General features: G+C 34.9%; 1 protein-coding gene across 2 annotated transcripts in view; it reads right to left on the reverse strand.

Annotated features, from left to right (window-relative positions):
• LARGE1 (LARGE xylosyl- and glucuronyltransferase 1) overlaps positions 1–20,213 on the reverse strand; it is a 405,761-nt gene that overhangs the window by 159,178 nt on the left and 226,370 nt on the right. For both annotated transcript variants that reach the window (XM_039353059.1, XM_039353060.1), the window contains exon 5: positions 11,654–11,777. In XM_039353059.1, coding sequence (XP_039208993.1) covers positions 11,654–11,777 — 124 coding nt within the window. The remainder of the gene's footprint in view (positions 1–11,653; positions 11,778–20,213) is intronic.

The following is a 20,213-nucleotide window of genomic DNA, read 5'->3' on the forward strand; positions in this document are numbered from 1 at the left end:
ACTTGGTTATCAGAAGGGCTACTGATAGACAGGAAACTCTGAATTAAAATAGAGCTAGAAGGGATCTTGGACCTTCTAGTCCAGCCCCCTGCTCAAGCAGGAGAACCTATACCATTTCAGACAAGTAACTGTCTAGTCTCTTCTTAAAAACCTCCAGTGATGGAGCGCCCACAATTTCTGGAGGCAAGCTGTTTCACTGGTTAATTGTCCTTACTGTTAGGAAGTTTCTCCTTAGTTCCAGGTTGCTTCTTCCTTTGGCCAGTTTCCAACCATTGTTTCTTGTCCTGCCCTCTGGTGCTTTGGAGAATAATTTGACCCCCTCTTACAGTGGGATCTGTAAAGATATTGTTAAATATTGAGGCTGTCAACGCTGCTAAAATTGGATGTTCTTGTTTTGACAACAGATGGAAATGCAGCCATTTTCTCTATTGCTTTTAGAATTAGTTGATGCTGGGAGGGGGAATAGGGATGAGAGTCCAGCTAGTCAAAACAATAATATCTTAGCTGTGGGAACCCAAGGACATTGGGCCCCTCAAAAACTGGAATACTGCTATCATGTCACCCCTATTTCTTCTTTTCTTTAGACTGGTCAAACTCAAGTCCTGCACCTGTTCTTCATATGTTTTAGTCTCCAGGCCTTTGATCATTTTAGTTGTTCTTCTCTGAACTTCATGTTCCTGTCAGATTACTTCTACTAGAATAGCTGCATTGGGAGTAAGAGATACAAATATAACAAGCAAAACATTTACTGCTCTTTTTAGAGTAAGAATGAATATCCAGACAACCTTTATAAATTATTTTTTTCTACCTGTTAGAAAAGGAGGTAGAAGAAGGGATTAGAACAGGCGTCTTCAAACTTGATCCTTTTATGACTTGTGGACTTCAACTCCCAGAATTCCTCAGCCAGCATGCCTGGCTGAGGAATTCTGGGAGTTGAAGTCCACAAGTCATAAAAGGGCCAAGTTTGAAGACCCCTGGAGTAGAATTTTAGTTTACTTCTATATTCTAATCCATTTTTCAAAGAATTGTATAAAGTGAACTGATATTATCAGTTATCCTTTCTTTATACCCCAATAATTATACTCGAATTCTAAAAGAAGTTGTAATATCCAAAATACATTTTTAATTCCATAGAAACATTCCTATGAAGATACATGCATTTTATGAGAAGACGATAATGAAAAGACATGCATAAAACATTAATTGATCATGGTCAAGTCTTACTGATGGTCTTCTCATCATTACCTTGAATAATGCATTTGCTAGTGGAGTTCACAGGATCTTGCTTTCACCAGAATGGCAAAAACAACATGGCAGGGACTTGCTCTTTAGGGAATTTCTATGATGTCATATCACATGTAGAAAAGGGGTGGAGTTTATGTCACCATGGGAACAGCATCTGCTGTCATCTGCAAACTATTTTTCATCACTTTTTCCAATTTCAAAGAATTTGAGAAATTAAAATTATACTAGATAAATAGACTAGATTACAGAAATCTGGTTTTCCCTTTGATGAAAATGAGTAATTCCAGCAGATCACTTTCCAACTTTCAGGAGTTAACAGGAAGCTGCATTTGATGATATTTTTCAAACAGGAAAAATCATTCATCTATACTAGTCTTATGCACACTAGCTGAGAGTTCGGGGAATTGCAGTCCCACATACCTGAAAAGGAAGTTTCTGCAATTTTAGATATACAAGGTAAGATTCAGTATTTGGGTGACCCTTAAGTATGTTTTAATTTAATAATTTACAGTGCATAGGTAATTGCAAATAAAAATTAAATGGTACATTCTAATGATACATACCAAAGTTTGGTTTATACAAAGAAACTAAATAGTAATGAAAGTTATATATTTAGAAAAAAGAGAGGTGGTTAGTGTCCAGACACTTTTGATCAACAGTAGCTGCATAATTAAATGTTTATTTCATGTTTGACTAATGATTGCGTTCAGACAGATGGTTTTCAGAACTAATAATAAGAATCGTTCAGCTATTTCTCTTAGTAAAATAATACAAATATTAGTAGAATATATCGGAGGATTACATCCCTTGAAAATTCCCTTGAAAATTATATAAAAGAATATAAATGGTATGAAATACATTTTAGAAACATTTTAAATCTCCCCAACAAATTCAGACTAACTTACCCCCCCCCTCACATTATATATGTATTTGATCCTATTACATTGAGATAACAAAATCTCTGGGAGAATGTCTATATGCAGAACTGCAGTAGGACACTCTACTGCAGTTCATCTGTATTTTAGTAAAATTCAGAAATGTATATGATTGCCATACTGCTACTAAATCAAACAGAAGTATTACTTGATTTCTACAGTTAGGAATTATTCCCTTGACAGAAGTAATCTAAAATTGAAACTTGATTTCTGAAATAGAATAGGAAAAAAGTATAATAAAAGTAAGTGCTTATATTGGAAAAGCACATTAAATTTTTCTTGATGCAATTTACACATAAGGATGAGAATGACTTTTACACATCACTACTTCAAGTCTGAATAGGAAATTTGACTTCTGCCTCCAGCTTAGATAAGAGGACTGTTATTTTAAAATATGACCATACTTTAAATTAAGGTTATCTTGCACAATAGTGTTATTTCAATTTTCAAGGTAGCATTCTAGTCAATCATATAGCAGCCATGCATTTAGAAACAGTATTTAAAAAAAGAAGCAAGTTTTAAAATAGTAATTATTATAAAACAAGCATATTTAATTTTTTTTTAAACTGGCCCATTAAATAAGAGGAAAGTATAATTTTGTCATTATAAAACAGTTCACTTTGACTATTTTTAAATACAAGTAGATCTTGTTTAATAACCTTAACTGGGACCATTACATGACCATGATTGTGCTTTCCAAGTGGAAAGACATAAGATTATCCAGTTTCACACTTTGGGCTTTTTTTTTTTTTGCCTCCTAACCATTCCCGCTGCCTTTTGGAATGCTGAAGTGCCTGCTTACTCTCGTGTATACATCAAAGGCAATGTGATTGTATCACAGTCTGGGAGGGGGGAATTTGGGCATGCTATGCAAATAGATACTTTCTTGAAATCCTTCCCTCTCCAATCTCTCTTCTGTGCAACTGGGAGGAAGAGAAAAAAGCAAGCAATTTCAAATGTCAAGTGATATGGTTGTAAAGTGAGACATCACATGTCCACATAACTCAGCAACTGCAACTGCAATCTCACTTGTCCGAGTTGTGGTTGTGAACTGAGAATTGTGGGTCATTAAAAAAGTAGGTATCTCAATCCAAGCCATTCTATGTTTGGACTTTTCCAGCCCCAAGTTTCAGTAATGTAACAGACTGCCTCCAACTTCTCACACTTGCCCTCCATCTATGCCCTTTTCCTCAGAACTACACCCTTCTTTGTGGGAGCAAGAAGCAGCCCCAAAACTTCATAGCACTGGGGCTGCCTGCCATGCAGCTACACCAGCAAATGCCAGAATTAATTCACCCCTTAGCCAACACCAGCATTTGTTCCCTCTCCACTTGCCTGTCTTTCCAGTTCCCACCCTAAGCTTTCTTCTTTTGCACCCACTCACCAGAGCTGAAGCAGAAGGCTCCCTATGCTGTCTTCCTTTTCAGGTCTAGCTTGTCTGGTGAATATCCTTTTGTAAAGCTGCGCTGTCCTCATACTGGTGTGCTATCTTCTGAATGTCTTCAAAAAGACACCTTAGCTTTACAAAAGGCTCAGGAATGTTCACCACAGAAGCTGACTCTGAAAAAGACGACAGAAAATGGAGCCATGGGCTTCTGCTTCAGCTCTGATGGGTGCGTGCAAAAGGAGAAAGCTTGGTACAGGGAATTGGGAGAGAAGGCAGCCAGGAAATGAGTGAATGCTGACGCTTGCTGGGGCACTGAGGCACCCTGGGTAGTGGTAAGCAACTCCAGAACCATGCAGCCAAACAGGGTGCAGGGCATCCAAATGGGCAAAATGGTGGGGGCAGGCAGTGAGGAATTGTAGTGCCCCTGTGGTTATAAGTGTGGGTGGGTCTCCAAGTGCCTTGATTTTGATTATGTGACTACAGGACTACTACAACAGCTATAGCTATAGGCATGAGTCATAACTTCATTTTTTCAGCACCAGTGTAATTTTGAATAGTTGCTGAACAAATGATCATAAATTGAGGACTGTTTCATAATTTCTCATCTGACACCATGACTAATAAAGACCTCCTGCTTTGACTACTATACAAGTAAAAGGGTTTGATGGTGTAAAAAACATTGGTGCAAACCCTGGTTTTTTAAAAAAACAAGATTGACTGTTCATACTGAGTATTTTATCTGTTCTCAGATTGCTCCTTGTTTTGTAGAACATTTAGTAATGAGTTAAACAACTTGCCATCTCTTCTAATAATATGGCTCTTATCTGGGTTTACAGTGTTTAGGACAGGGATGTCAAACTGCTGGCCCATGGGCCGGATGCGTCATGCCGGAACCACACCCATCCCATTGCCGGCAATTTAAAAAAGTCACAATACGTCGCGATGTCACATGGCATTGTGAGTTTGACACCCCTGGTTTAGGAGATACTGTAGTCTGTATCCAAATTAGTTATGACAAATTGAGGATTTATTTGGAATTACTTAATTCGCATCTTCAATGCTACTCTGGTCTCTTACGGCCCTACAAATATATGAATGTACCATGCATCTTGACTACTGCCATGTGCTTATGTGGGCAATAGCCTCTGAAGATGACTTGAAAGATACAACCGAGCTGGAAAACACCTATTTTGAAGGCACAGCTTTAGTTGCCAGTGAGCCGTCAAGCCCAATTCAAAGTATTCATTACCTAAATACTAATACAAATCTCATTGTCACGATCTTTTACTGGGCGAAACTGTGCATTACAATTTTTGAATTGTTTTGAAGGTGCCTCAAAGTGGGCTAGCTTACAGAATGTGTCCAAAATTCAGGACCCTGAATCCTGAAAAAATGAATGCTTCAGCCCTACTAGCTACTGCTGCACTGCTCAGCTGTTGCTCTGGTCATGTGATCTTCATTTTAAATGTTCTGTGAAAGTTTTCCAGACAGTTTCACAATCTCTCAATCCCTCTCCCATTTAGCAGCAGCCTTTTACCCGCCAGAAGGGAAGATTTCTGATGTTCTCTACCAGATTCTCACAAGCAAACTTAGTAAGGAAGCCGGCAGAAAGTTGAAAATTGCCCCGGTCATACTGCTTTTTTGCAGTGTTATTCTGTTTTTCTGTTTAGGTGAAGAAATATTTCTGAAATAATGACCAAATGGGATGCAGACTTATAAAGCTCTGTATAGCACAGTGCCAGGTAATATTAGGGACTGCCTTACCAAATTTAACTCATCTTGTAAGAATGGTGAAATCCTGTCCTGCAATAGGGTTAGTGGTGGGATTCAGCCAGTTCGCACCACTTCAGCAGAACCGGTAGCTAATTTTTTGTTGCCCAGGCCCAGAATTCCGGAAGCGGCATCCACACAGAGAACCGGTTGTTCATATATTTGAATCCCACCACTGAATAGGGTGAAAGGAACATGTGGCAATAGGCAGGTTTTGCTGTGATTGCCACAATGCTGTGAAACATGGGTCCCACAGCTGGTCTTTTTGCCCTTGATACTCTAGAAAATCCTGGAGACATTTTCTCTTAGCAGATGCTGGCAGGGAAGACATTTTGTAGCTATATTATGCAGATGTGAAAGTACTTTTATTATGGTTGCTTATTTTATGTTTATTGCTAACCATCAGATTTGGTTGACTGATTGGGGCAGAACAAAAATAGTGTACTATGTGCTCCCCTATTTTAAGGTGTTCTAACTGGTACCTTCCAAGTAAAGTGGTAAACAGCAATGGCTCAGCAGCCAAGAGAAATGTGTAAGTGATTCCTAGAGGTCAGACATGACAGATGTGTGGAAGAGAATGCTGCAGTCTGTGAAAAAATTATACTGAAGTGATTCAGATAAGCCTTCCTCTGCTCAAGGTGATACAACAGGAGGATGTGCGGCAGCCAATTAGAACTCACAATTTATTGGTGTCACTTTCCCTCCTTGGGCCCTTGAAACAAAGTCAGATTGCTGGAGCCTGTGGGCAGCTCTCCCATTTCTGTTCCAGAAATAAAATAGAAACAGAAGTATCTTGCACTATCTGCAATCCATAGGTCAACATCCATATCGATGTCAGCTATCCCAGACCATACAGATACTTTTTGCTACTTTCAATGAACTAGATAAAAGATGACCCTCTACTATATTACTTTCTTTCAGGCATAAAGAAACCAAATGAAACACATTTTTTTTTATTTCTGTTCTAAAAACTACCATTTACTAACCATAGCACTTTGTAGAAATTTGACTGTTTTCTATTGTCCTGTTAAGCAATTTGAAGTTTGCTACCAAATATGAGATTATAAAGAAAGGAGACTTTATGTTATAAATTGGTTACTTCTTCAAATTAAAAAAAAAATCTTCATATGGGTTGTGTTCTACTATAGATCTACTGTAAAGCAGCCTACTTGTATTTATAGTTGGAAATAATGTTTATATTTGATTTGAAGCACTCCGATTACTTTCACTTATAGAACATTCTCCATTTACACAGTTCAGCTCTTGGTTTTCATATTGGTATTTGTCATGCTTATAGCTGAATCTATTTAAATTTATGGTTGTCTGAAAGCAGAACTTGATTTTGACAGTATTAGGCATGTTTGAATAAATAAATAAACAAACAAATAATTTGTATGACCCCCTCATCCTGCAATTTGGGAGTATACTGTATGCAATGGAACTGCTAATAAGTAAATTGCTAAAGACTAATCTGAATAGGGAAGTCATGAAACAAATTATTTCAGGCTAAGAAATAGGCAAGTAATCTATCAAACAAAGACGTGAATACAGTTTATAGAAGAAATGTATCTCTCTATGATTCCTATGCAGTTTCATTAATATTCAAGGTATTCCAGATGCAGTGTCCAGAAAAGTTATTGGCAAACAACATTAGACAGGAAAGCAAAGCAAAGTAAAACAAAAATAAAATAACTTAGGATATTTTTATCACACTCCAATCCCTTGAAGGAATGTGCAGCTGATCCACACTTCTTAATTTCTGGTAATCAAAATGCCAAGAACAAGCAAAACTCTCATAATTTAATCCTGCCCATCCCAAACTACTGTAAGTCCTACAAGGTCTACTTCATTACAGTTCCATGCAAAAGATATTTTTTTAAAATCCCCATTTCTTCATGGGAAAGGAATTATGAGTACCGGTAGTTCCCTATAAGGGAGACTTGTTGCAAAAACATCAGGTCACCTTTTTTTGCCCCAAATCCAAGTAAGAGAAATAATAAGGTAGGTGTTCCTGAAAAGTATTTAATACTCACAATCTCCATTGAGGAAATAACATTTCAAAAGAAAACCAAAGCAAAAAAAACCCCCTTTATTTATTTATTTATCTTTCTTTCTTTCTTTCTTTCTTTCTTTCTTTCTTTCTTTCTTTCTTTCTTTCTTTCTTTCTTTACCTACATACATACATACATACATATATACATACATACATCCTTTACGAGCCACAAATTAATTAGCTTAGCTCTAGAAAAGAGCTAACATTTTGAGGTTATTAAGGTACATAGCTGCTTTCCCACGGGGTGCAAAGTCTTCAGGTAAAAATATCCTTTGTCCTCCAAAACTGATTATTGGCAGTTCTTGGACTTTACTTAATGTAGTTTTTTTAATGTCCATGAAAATCACTAATGATACTATTCTGAAAGAGATCCTGAAAATAGTATTAAAAAAAGAGAGGGGGAGAGATTTGAAATTAAACCCAAGTAGAATGCACATTGGGTGATAATTATAGTATATTTATATTGGACTGCAGATGCAGACAAGATCATAAGAATGGAATAATAGGAAATTCCAAACTCTAGAGAAGAGGTGGAAAGCGATTATGAAGATGATTAACTAGTTGTAAAACGAGAATAAATAATGGCATTACTGAGGGAACTATTCAGGAAACGATTGTAATTATTTTGGAATGGGTCTTCCCCCCCAAAAAAAATGGAAAAAAAATCATAGAAAGATTCTCTAGACTGTTATTTTGATCCTGACACAACAAATGGACTCTCTGCATTCTGGAATAAGAAGAGTACTACTGCCAAAAGTGGTAACTAATTAGCTGCAGAAAACTCACTGTTTCTAACACAATCCAATTATGCTTGAATGGAAAAAGCTTTGTGGCACAATGTGAAAAGTCCCATTAAGGCACTAATCATGGAAACTGGCCATAAGGTACCTGAATAGATGAAGTCTCTAGCTGAGGGTAAGACATCTCCTGCCCAAATGTTAATGAACAGGACACTGACCTTTCAGTCACAAATAAAAACACTCTGCAGATGGAAGATGAGACCAGGAAAAGGGAACACATTAAACTCAAATAGAAACTACATATAAACAAGTACAAAATTACTTCTATATGAAAGTATCACAAGAACTTAACATTTGTATACGTACCTACAGTACAGATGCCAAAGAAGTAAAAGTAAAACAAAAGACAACCAAGTTTAAGTAGGAAGAATGTGGCTAATGGAACATTATGCACAGAACAACTTGAATACAAAATGAATCTGAGCAAATAAAGTATTAAACAAAACAAGAGACAATAATAAATTAATAAATAAAACAAGCAACAAAGTTCTTCAAAGATCAAAACTGAATAATTTCTTAAATGATCAAAAAACAAATCAAAGACAATATTTTAGATATAACTAGAAAAGATTAAAACCAAAGATTTAGAATATTTATAAGTATTAAAGAGAAAAAAATAATCTGGCATTAAGATTTTTTTCAAAAATAATGTATTTGAAGTGAACAATTCATCACACATAAAGAAAAAAGGGAAAGAAAAACACAATAAATAAAAATGTTAAGAAAAAATCTGCAATTCCAAATATACTCCACTTAATTTTATAAATCTTTGAAAAGGAAAGTAACTTTTCATTGTTCACCAAGCCTATCCAAGTGTTTGTATTGAGATAATTATATGACTGAATTTCAGATAAGAAACTATAACAATCTGTTTAAAAAGAGGGGAATATAATATTTTATTTATTTATTGCACTACTGAATCAGATAGGGATCTTCAACAGTTCACAACAATCTACAACTATTTAAAATAACTCTGGTAAACCTTAGGGGTTAAAAAAAATCACTGATGTACTACTCGATTTTTTTTTTAGTCAGGTGTTCACATTGATTAGACAAGATTTTTACTTTTACAGAGTCACTGATAGGCTTATTATCATGTTGCTAATAGTGATGGCCACAGAGAAAGTTTGCAAGATTCAAATCTTTATAGTAGGTGAAATATGTTCCATAATATTAGACATTTACTATGGATCAAAGGCATATAAAGTGTTTAAAATGAATTATATTAAACGTTATTGGTATGATTTCTTAACAATTGATCCATAACCAATTTGGAAATCCAAGCAGCCCAAGATTAATTTATATTTGTAAATTATGAATCTAAAATTCTGAGGAGTCTATGATTATTGCCAAGACAGATTTATCAAGTTATCTGATGAAGGTGACTTTCCATGGGCTTCTTCTCTCAACAAAGGTTCAAATGATTTGTATTCAGACCATTGTCCAGAAGTTATTTGGGAATAAAAATGTCCACAGTAACTGCAACTAGTGCTAAAACCAAAGCAAGCAAGAACTCTTATGTGTTAATTCTTGATGATTGTGTGCAAATATACATCCTACATTTTGCCCTCTTTATTATTTTATTTTTCATGCATGAAGCATCAAATGGCTTACCTAAGAATCTAGTCTAAGCCTCCAAATTCTTATAAACATGATTTTGTATTCATTTTCTGGGTAAGATATTAATAGGGCAATGCTCTTCTAATAGGCTATTCTTCAAATGCTTTGGATTACAGTTTTTCTCTACCTGAATTAGCATGGTGAATTATGTCATTTGGAAATAATGGATACTGTAATCTAATACATATGGAAGAAAGCAAAATGTGTTATACATGTTGAAGCCAAGAAAACTGTCTGCAAAAATCTTCTCTAATTATATATGTGAACTTGAGCAGGAGCTGATCTTACTTCCTAGATAGAAAATAATTCTGGGAGATATGATTCTTAGAGAAGCAATAATACTCTAAGCACAATAGCTAGCTTGGATTCCATTCCATCTTAAATAATTTTGATCTATTAATTCCATATTACGTTCTAGTTTTTTTCAAACTGTAGTTTTCAGTAGGAAGATGAATCAAGTCAATATTTGCTTATTGCTTAATATACAAGCTAAACTGAAATTTAAGTACCTTTTTAAAAAGGTGGGAGTATTTTCTGACAGATAATCCTTCATTTTGCCACTTTCTCAAATTACATTCTGTTTTCACTTCCTTCTAATGTGTGGAGTGGCTTGGAAATTAGTACAGCAATTTGCTAAATATGTTTTTAGCTTGTTACAGGATCTTAATCAAGACATTGATTTGTTATGCCATGAAAATTACTATCACAGCCTTCAGATGTCAACGTATTTTCAAAAATTTCATAGGATGACATTATTTTTGTACTTCCAATCCACCTGTAAATAGCCACAATCTAATTTAAAGTTGTAATTCTAAACACATCTGTGATTGCCAGAAATAAAAAGGACTTGCTGCTTTCAAATAATGATTTTTTAAAGCATACCTTTAATGGAAAAGCGAGACAAGTATGGTAATATGTAAAAACAAATCAGCAATGAAAAGTAACCTAGAATACATGCTTATATCTTCCATATCCTTGTTAGGCACCTTATTAGAAAAAAAAATAGTTTATAATACATTGCAAAAGATCACCCGCCCCCCCAGAGCATATGATGACATTCCTGAAACTGCCCTTATTTTATCCTTACATCAACCATGCAGATTTGGTTGAAAGCCAATTATTAGTCCAAATTTATCCAGCAATCTTCATTTCTGAATGGGAATCTGAACCTAGGTCTACTCAACACTCTGTCTGCCCCTCCCTCTCATCTGTCACACAGAGTATGTGGGCCTATTGATCATATATCATGCATTTTTTTTGTTTTACAAGTGTAGGGTTAGGGCTGGGGTTAGCTAGTTTTAATTAGCTAGGAAAATGTTTATTGCAGGGATGTCAAACTGCTGGCCCACCGGCTGGATGTGTCATGCAGAAGCTGCACCCACCCCAGCTCCGGCAAGGGGGAAAAATCTTGATACGTCGCAACACATCATGTTATGCGGTGAGTTTGACATCCTGATTTATTGTATATGGAAGGCATTTATGGTATGCACTGGTACAGTGACACTTCGTAATGCATTTTTTTTTTTTTTGCAGGCAGAATTGTTTTAGAAATGCAATGTGTTTTTTAATGAACAGATTCCCTAACTGCACAATTTTGTCCAAACATCTAAGTTGGGAATTAAATTGGTAAATGTTAAAAAGTGTAGGCATAGACTTGAAGTTGGTTGCATACAGCAGGCAAACCATGGAATACCAGATACTGCTTAACCCAGGCAATTTCAGGCAATCATAGCTGGACAAATTCAGGTTATATATCTGAGCCAAAAGGATTTATTTCCCATTTCTAGGAGTTATGTAATTACACAAGGAAATCTCAACATGAAGCAATTTTTGGATATTTTACCTTCAACTCATCAGCATCATAGAAGTTTATGCGCACTGCAGGGACCATCCATGTCTGGAAAAGGGTTGCCAAGATCTGTTTGGCAATGGCATCTGCAATGAGATGGAAGTGAAGAGGGTTCCGTCTGTTGGAAAGAAAAGGGAAGGAGAGAAGAATGGTGAAGACTTCAGCCTCCGTTTATACAGAAAGAATTGCCTCTCTCCCTTCGCAGATCATACACGTTTTGCTTTCCCTATATGCCGCAGTACAACACATTAGAATAGGTTTTTTTTTTTTAAAAAAAAATCCATTTTATTTGGATATGGTTTAAAAAATTCTCACAATATCCAGTTTGCCTCTTTAAAGATTAATGCCCTCCCAAATTTGAATACTGAAGATACTAGTTGAATTTTTTTATTATTATTTTGAATCATCTTGGAGGATTCACCGCTATGATTTTTTTTCTATGAAAGAACAGGAAAGAATGGAAAAATAGTTTTTTTTCTGTGTTTTTCTCATTGACCTGCAGTGTTAAGTTTACACCACATGGAGATGGAGAAGCTCCAGTAATAAACCTGGAAACATTTCAAAGGAAGGTTCTAGCCCCTTAACTTTGTCCTATTTTGCGACAGAAGATTTTTACATAGCTTTTCTGATATGAATTACAGGTAGTCTCAACTTAGAACAATTCTTTTAGTGACTGCTCAAGTTACAACAACACTGAAAAATGTGACTTATGACCATTTTTTGTATGTATGACCTTTGTACCATCCCCATGATCATGTGATCCAAATTCAGATGCTTGGCCACTGGTTCATATTTATGACCTTTGCTACGTCTCTGGGTCATGTGATCACTTTTTGCGACTTTCTGACAATCAAAGTCAATGGGGAAGGCAGATTCACTTAACAACCAGGTTACTAACTTATCAACTACAGTGATTCACCTATGAACTGTGGCAAGAAAAGTCGTAAAATGGGGCAAAACTCACTTAACAACAGAAATTTTGGGCTCAATTGTGGTCGTAAATCGAGGTCTACCTGTATATAATGTGATCAAATTTTGCTATGTGATTTATAGAACATTGCAAATCATGACCTTTGTATCATAAAATAATTACTAGAATTCTTATTTTATTACCATATATCTTACAGTTTTGATATATAGATTTATAGATATTTTTATCTTTTACTCCTTTATTTTTAAGTATACTTGCCTATAGTTATAATTTAATTTTGAACTTGAAACAGAAATATGAATTGAAATTTTAGTTAATCTTGAATTCTATCAGGCTCATTGAAACAAATCTGAGATAAGTCTAAATTTGGTTCCCACAAAGCAATTTAAATCTGATCTCCTCCCCACCCCCTGCATTTTATATTTTGAATTTGGAAGGCAATAATCATGGTTTGCACACTTACAAAAATGTGTACCTTTTGTCAACATGCATTTTTTTAAATAAGTCACCAAACTTTTAAAAAGTTTGCTTGCATAAACGGGAAGCAAAAACCTCATGAAGCTATACATATGAAAGAAAATATAGGAGGCACGATTCCCCGGATAGTTATTGTTGGTTTTTCCCAAAAGTAATCTATAAAGACATTTAACACAAATAGCTTTAAGCTGTTCTGTTTGAAATTCAATGTGGTTACCCCAGCATAAGTATTTATTGTTTATAAAATTATCACCCAATGTTAACAAACAAAAATAAAATTATCTTCATAATTCTCCCAATAACTGTTAGTACTGTATGAGACAAGATTTGGTTTTGTGGATGAACAATGAATGGGAAGGGCAATGAATTATTCAATGACTAAATGGTTTGTTTTTCCAATCATCAGTTTTGTGTTGGAACCATATCTTCTACAGCTAGCCCTTGTTTAGCAACCACAGTGGTAACTGGCAAGTTGGTCATTAAGTGGAGTGGTTGTTAAATGAAACTACAACTGTGCTTATGATTTTCAGCTTTCTTTTGCTTTCCAGACCTGTGAAAGTTGTAGATGAAAGTTACTTTTTCATCATCATAATAACTGTGAATGGTCATTAAACAAGAACTAAACCCTAATTAGAAAGAGTAACATAGATTACTTGACAGATATATATAGCTCCATAAAAATATACTAGTTTAATTAATTAATGCTTCCACTATTAATCACCAATGTAACATAAAATCAAAAGCCATAATAATAATTCTTGTACTTTACCTCTTTGGCAATATCTGAACTTCTTATTTTACAAATTCTATATTTGAAAGCTTGTTTATATTTGTTAAGTTCACAAATTAAATTAGTCTTGGAAAAAATATTGATTCATTCAAGCTAATAATGAAAAAAATCTGGAAATAACTACTGTACTTAGGATTATCTTCCTTTTATATACACAAGGTCCAAACACGTTTTTAGAAAATAAGATGCATATGCAGTACTGTTAATGTATACAGAGTTAAATATAAACATCTTCATCATATTTTACTAATATCATACAAATAACAATAATATCAATTCATAAATCAATAATGTCAATTCATTAATCAATATCCTGTTTTTCATACTCTTGTTAAGGTCTGATTTCCCATCAATCAATCCTTCTCTTATCTTCATATTTCCCATATCAAAAAAGCGAAAAAAATGCCAACTTAGTTCTAAATCATATTTTTCATTATAAGGGTCATCCGTTCTTTTAATCTTAAATATATAATGCCCACTCTAAAAGGTCAAATATTCTGTTTTTTAAATCTGACTCCTTCCTTCCTTCCTTCCTTCCTTCCTTCCTTCCTTCCTTCCTTCCTTCCTTCCTTCCTTCCTTCCTTCCTTCCTTCCTTCCTTTTTCTTTCTTTTGTAGCTTTCCAAGACAGTTTCTTTCTCCCTCCATTTCTCTTTTCATTCCGTCTTCTAAGTTGTGACATTTCCCCTAACAGCTCTATATTCCATTTTTTAAAATCTTCCTTGCCATCAGATATATTTTACTCTAAGGGGTAAAAGGTCTACTGCATTTTCATTGTTATAGCTAAGTCTTGCAGTATTTGGTTTGTATATAGTCATTTATATTTCCCTTCTTTTATCTCTGCCATCTCTAAATCCATTTCCTCTGTTTTGTCTTCTGATTTCTGGTTTATTTGTTCATATTTTGTAGTCATTATCTGGGAACTTTCTAGCTGTAGATTTAATTTGGAGATTTGCTTGTTTATATTGTCTAAATTGTTTTTAATCTCATTCTGATTTCTTTTTATGTTCTCTTTGCATTCAACAATTGTTTGGTGAATTAATTGTAGCATAGAATATATTTCTTTCTGAAAGGTGTTTGTTTTGTTTTCTTGAGGCATCATTCCTGGAGATTCTCTAGTATTACCAGTCTCAGTAAGAGTAGATCAAAGTTTCCTCTAGTTATCTGGTCTTTATATGTATCCTTTATAATCCAATAGATTCAAAAGTTTAGGTTCAGTCCTGAATATTTTATAGTGATCCTTTGTCTCAAGTATCCAAAAATTGTCAATCAGGCAAGGTTGTAATCCACAATGTTTGAAGTGTTCAAAATGTTCAACCTCTCTGAAAACAGCTTAAAAGTCTCTCCCAGCCAGGTGTAGTCCAAGGTCATTTTTTTCTTTCTCTCCCACCAGCTCTTGAAGTTAAAAGTCCAAGCTCAGTAGGTATTTATAATGCAAGAAGGTCAGGGTGATAAGTATGCCAAAATATTTTCCTTTATTGGCAGCTGTTCTCCAGAGTTAGGAATCACCAAGCAGCCAGGGAGCAAATTATAGTGCTATATGCAAATCCACCACTAGATGTCATCCCAAGTCTATTTTCCACTCTTAAAACAAAGGATTGATTTCTTATATTTCACCTCAATGGTTTTTTTTTTCAAAGAGAAAATCTTAACAGTTATCTCAGTTCTCAAATTTATCAAAACTGTACCTTTATGTTACTTCCACTTCAGTATTGTATGTTTCTGTCCCCCATAAAACTAAAACGGCACTTCCATTTACATTCGGAGGTTTTTAGCTTCTTGGGAGCCTTTCCCAGGAAATTCAGTTGTAAAATAGTAAAGAAAGGACCAATATTCTCACCCAGTTCCAAACATGCTGTTTACAATGTATTAATTGGTGCTTTTTCCTTCTTCGATTGTTAGCAGCTAATGGCCGGCCACAGGAATGTAGTCGCTCTTTTCCCTGCTGGATTGGAGGGCTTTTTTTGGATCGAACGGAAAGACCGCCGTCTCCATGATCAACAAGGCACCCCTCCTCTTCATCGCCTCTTTGGGGCAATTGTAGGCCCTTTTTAGGTCCCCCAGCAGGGTGAAATTGGGTGCGGAAGACTGAGCCCTGCCTTCCTGTGTACTATCCCGCTGCAATGCAAACCGGAAGTCTACCCATCCTCCCTATAAAGTGACTTTGTTACATGTTATAAAATAAGTAAAAATTATCCAACAATTTGCACAGATGTATTTTTTAATTGTGTTGTGAGTAGGATTTAAATTTTCTTCGATAATCTATTTAGGATTTTCTATTTCCAGTAGACACTTTGGTACTATAATTTGGGAATTGATGCTATGATATTTTAAATGAAGAGGCTAAGAAGCTTTGTGCTGTATATGTTAACACCAATGCAGTAAAGTTAAGAAGGTACATTTATGCTACTGTTGCAACTCTTCAATTTTGAGCATTAGTTGGTTGTAAATTACTGTATTTGATTAGAAAATCATTCCACAAAATCATTGAAACTTTGATCAAATATTTTGGACATTAAATTGGATATGTAATGACATTTTTAAATTTTTATCTCACACATATTGATTTATCTTCTTTGTTTAAAAATGAGAAACGAATCACACTTTTATTGAGCAATACTAAATCTCCATCTGAATTACACTGGTTTGTATTGCAGGGGTTATACATTCAATTTTTAAGCATAAGTGAAAAATATAGTAAGGATGTATGGTCACTTCAAAAAGTGCTTATCCATTTACAATCTCTGTGACTTCCCACTTGGGGGAAGGAATAAAAAAATGCAGAAGCTAAAAGAAAACAGATGGGCCATTTAGCCTTTAGCATTTTGTCAGCTTTCTCTCAAGCCTCTGATTATCGCTGTGTGCTCTCATTTACTTATAATTTATAAAGTTAAATACCTGTACCTGCCAAGTATAATTTTTCATCCATGATAGGGTGCTTAGAAAATGTTACATTTGAAAGAGAGACAATGGATTTTTTTAATTATCCACAAGATCAAAATGATTATGTTGCAAAATCATCTCTTAGTTGATATCCAAGCCAATTGTCTATGTTCTCCTGGGATGTTGGAATACAGAGAATCATTACATAATTGTTTTATTAATTTAAATCAGTAATTTTCAAACTTGGCAACTTATGTCCACACATCTTCAAATTGCCAAGTTTTACTTTCTGGAACCAATCTGGAAAAGTTTATGTGGTTTTGCCTCTCTTTAGTGCTTTCTTTTTTTCAAAACAGAAAAAAAAAAGTCACAATAGGAAAGAGAATGAAAAGAGGTTAAAGAAAGCACACCAAGAATGGCTTCGGAATTCTTGCCAACCACCTAAAAACAGTTCTGTGGGTAGGTCATATGACCGGGATGGAGGACAAAGGGGGGGGGTGGAACATCAGAGTAGGCAATATTCCAAGCTATTTCCCAGTGCTTTTATCATAGGGATGTATTGGGTGATCCACTCCTTTTTTGAGCTCAGTCTTTTTTCACTAGTTTCTCCTCTTTCCGCTCTAGAACTTTGATCCTGTTCTTTGGTCTGTATTTTGAAATGCTGTTTCTGTTGATAGACAATTGTGAGCCCCTTTATGATTTTCTACTGACTTAGACAAAGTAAAAACAAAAACATAGGAAAACCCCAAGAATCTCCATCAAAGAACTAATTATTGCAGCATTTGTGGAGGCTGAATTAAGAGCACTGACATAGAGATTAACTTTGCTTTGATGTGAGATCTTGGCTCTTGATGATTTGACTGCCTGGCTTAGTACTTGAGCCAGAGCAATGCCATATTAAACAATCTACTTAGATGACTATTTCAGGTAAACAATTAATTTACCTGTCACTGCTGTCAACACATGACTTAATTCTAACCAGTCAAAAGGAAATAAGCAGAGCTACTATGCATGCTTGGGGGCTTTCAAAGTATGTGACATATAATCTGTGCATAACCATGAATTGATTACAAGGCGGTGCATACGCCTATAAATATACAGTAATAACAGAATTACTGAATAATGCATATCTATAAAAGCTGCAGGCTTAATGAGTGCATTTGAGCTTCACTCCTGAAATGATGTAATAATGTATTGCTTCTCTCAGATGAACTAAAAAAAAAATCAAACTTAGACAACTTGTTTACTATTGTAGTGAATATCCACTATCCATTAACTGTAGAAAGAACATTCAAGGCCATAGGTCATGATCCAAAGTTCCAACATATTTTGGATGCACTTGTGGAATTACATACATTTAGGGTTAAACTGAAGCCTCTTTTCTGTAATTGAATGGAATTCAAGAACATAACAAAAAAACTTATCAACTAAATAGAAAATACAATTTAAAAAAACCCAGTTCAAAAACCAAAGTATCACACAACTAGTTTATAACAGTATAAATATTGGTCTCTAGTGCTGGGGTGGTTGTGATGGTGGAGGGGATGAGTCAGGTCTCCTGGCCAACAAGAAGGCCAAGAGGATTGAGCTCTCCAAATCACAGTGGGAGTGTAAGTACAGAGTAGGTACCAATTTTCTTTTACTTATTGTTGTTAGCTGCCTTGGATGTCCCTGGAAGAGGGAAATATAAATAGAAATGATAATAACAAGACTTACTTTACAATTCTATAAAAGCAGCTGTGAAGATCTTGAGGAATTTAAGAGATATAAAGTAAACCAACTTTAAGAGTGACCAAATGTGTCTCTATGGCTTAGAAAAGGGGAAGATTTCAGCTGCCAATAGATATGAATTGATCTTTTTGTCATTAAAGCATTTCCCCAAGACTGTAGAAAAGAGAATGCCATTTAGCTGAAAATGTTATATACTCTCACTGGGGAGATTAGGAAAACAAAAACAAAAACGTTCCATTTGAAGACAAAAGGTCAGGAGAAACAAAGTAAAAAACCAGTGAAATGGAAAGCATAAGCATTAGAGAGCAAGCCCTCTATTCCTGTCTTTGAAGATGGAAAGCAGTTAAGGATTATGTTTAGGCTTTTGATAATTTCCTTGTACAACCAATATGTTAGAAATAGGAGGTGGAGAGGTGACAATGATCCAGATCCTTCTTTACTGGCATCGATTAGTAAAGTTGCATTATTTCAACTGATAAAGAATCCTAAAGGTATTGCACTAAACAAATACATAGTGGAAGGAAGGAAGGAAGGAAGGAAGGAAGGAAGGAAGGAAGGAAGGAAGGAAGGAAGGAAGGAAGGAAGGAAGGAAGGAAGGAAGGAAGGAAGGAGGGATGGATGGATTATATTGCTTCTGGCAGTAACTGAACCTGGCAGAAGTCCTCAGAATGTGACCTTGTCTGTGAATCCCCAGAATAACTAAGTACAAAATCAATAGTTAATCATTAAAAATAATACAAACTAATTTTAAAATGTAAAAGTTCATATTTAAGGCAAATGGAGCAATTAAAATAGAAAAAAATTTTTTAAAGGATTTATACTGCATGTAGCAGAGAAGAATAGCATACCTGTTAAAAAAGGAATTGGTTATAACAAGGGCAACGTATGGAAATCTTAATCCCCATTACAGTTGTAAGTCAGGGACTTCTTGTGATGTTTGTATTGTATTTGTATTTAATTTTATTTATATGCCGCCCAATCCCAAAAGACTCATATATATATCTACCTTCAAACACATTTATATGCCGCCCAATCCCAAAGGACTCATATATATATCTACCTTCAAACACATTTTTCTAAGTTAAACAGTCCCAAACATTCTATCTGTTTGGAAAGTGTTTGATCTTCATGATCATTCTGATTATTGTTGTTTCTACTTTTTACAACTTTATCATACCTTTCTAAATATGACAACAGAATACAATACCCTAAATGAAAATATATAGACTTTACACTTACTTAAAACTGAACTATATTTGCCATTTGATTATTTATTCAGTGTAACTTGAAATCTTTTGATTTTTTTAAATTACCCTGAATAGTTAGGTACCATCTGCAAACTTGGCTACCTCAGTGTTATTCCTAAATCAAGATAATCTATGAACAAATATAAAAACATTGGTTCCGTAAGGGACTTTAATTCTTACTCTCATCTAGTGAAAATCTATGTCTTCTCTTCATTTTTATTTTTTTAACCAGATAGCAACCCTTATATACAATGATTAAGTTTGTTTTAAGAGTCTTGTTCCTTTCTATGCTTAGTTATTTTTATTTAATTATTATTCCAACCAGCATGCCTTTAAAATTAAATTTTCTGGCTAATAAATTTTCTTCATCCATTTCTAAAATACCGCTAACTTCCAGCCCTCTGGCACTGAGTCTGATTTGAGGGACTAATTACAAAATTTTGCTAAGAAGTCAACAATTTGATTTTTGAGTTCTTAAAGAATTCTCAGGTGGCAGG

This window comes from Crotalus tigris, unplaced genomic scaffold (genome assembly GCF_016545835.1).
Source record: "Crotalus tigris isolate CLP2741 ecotype Arizona unplaced genomic scaffold, ASM1654583v1 scf7180000018491.14276545383:2951260, whole genome shotgun sequence".
Taxonomy (NCBI): Eukaryota; Metazoa; Chordata; class Lepidosauria; order Squamata; family Viperidae; genus Crotalus; species Crotalus tigris.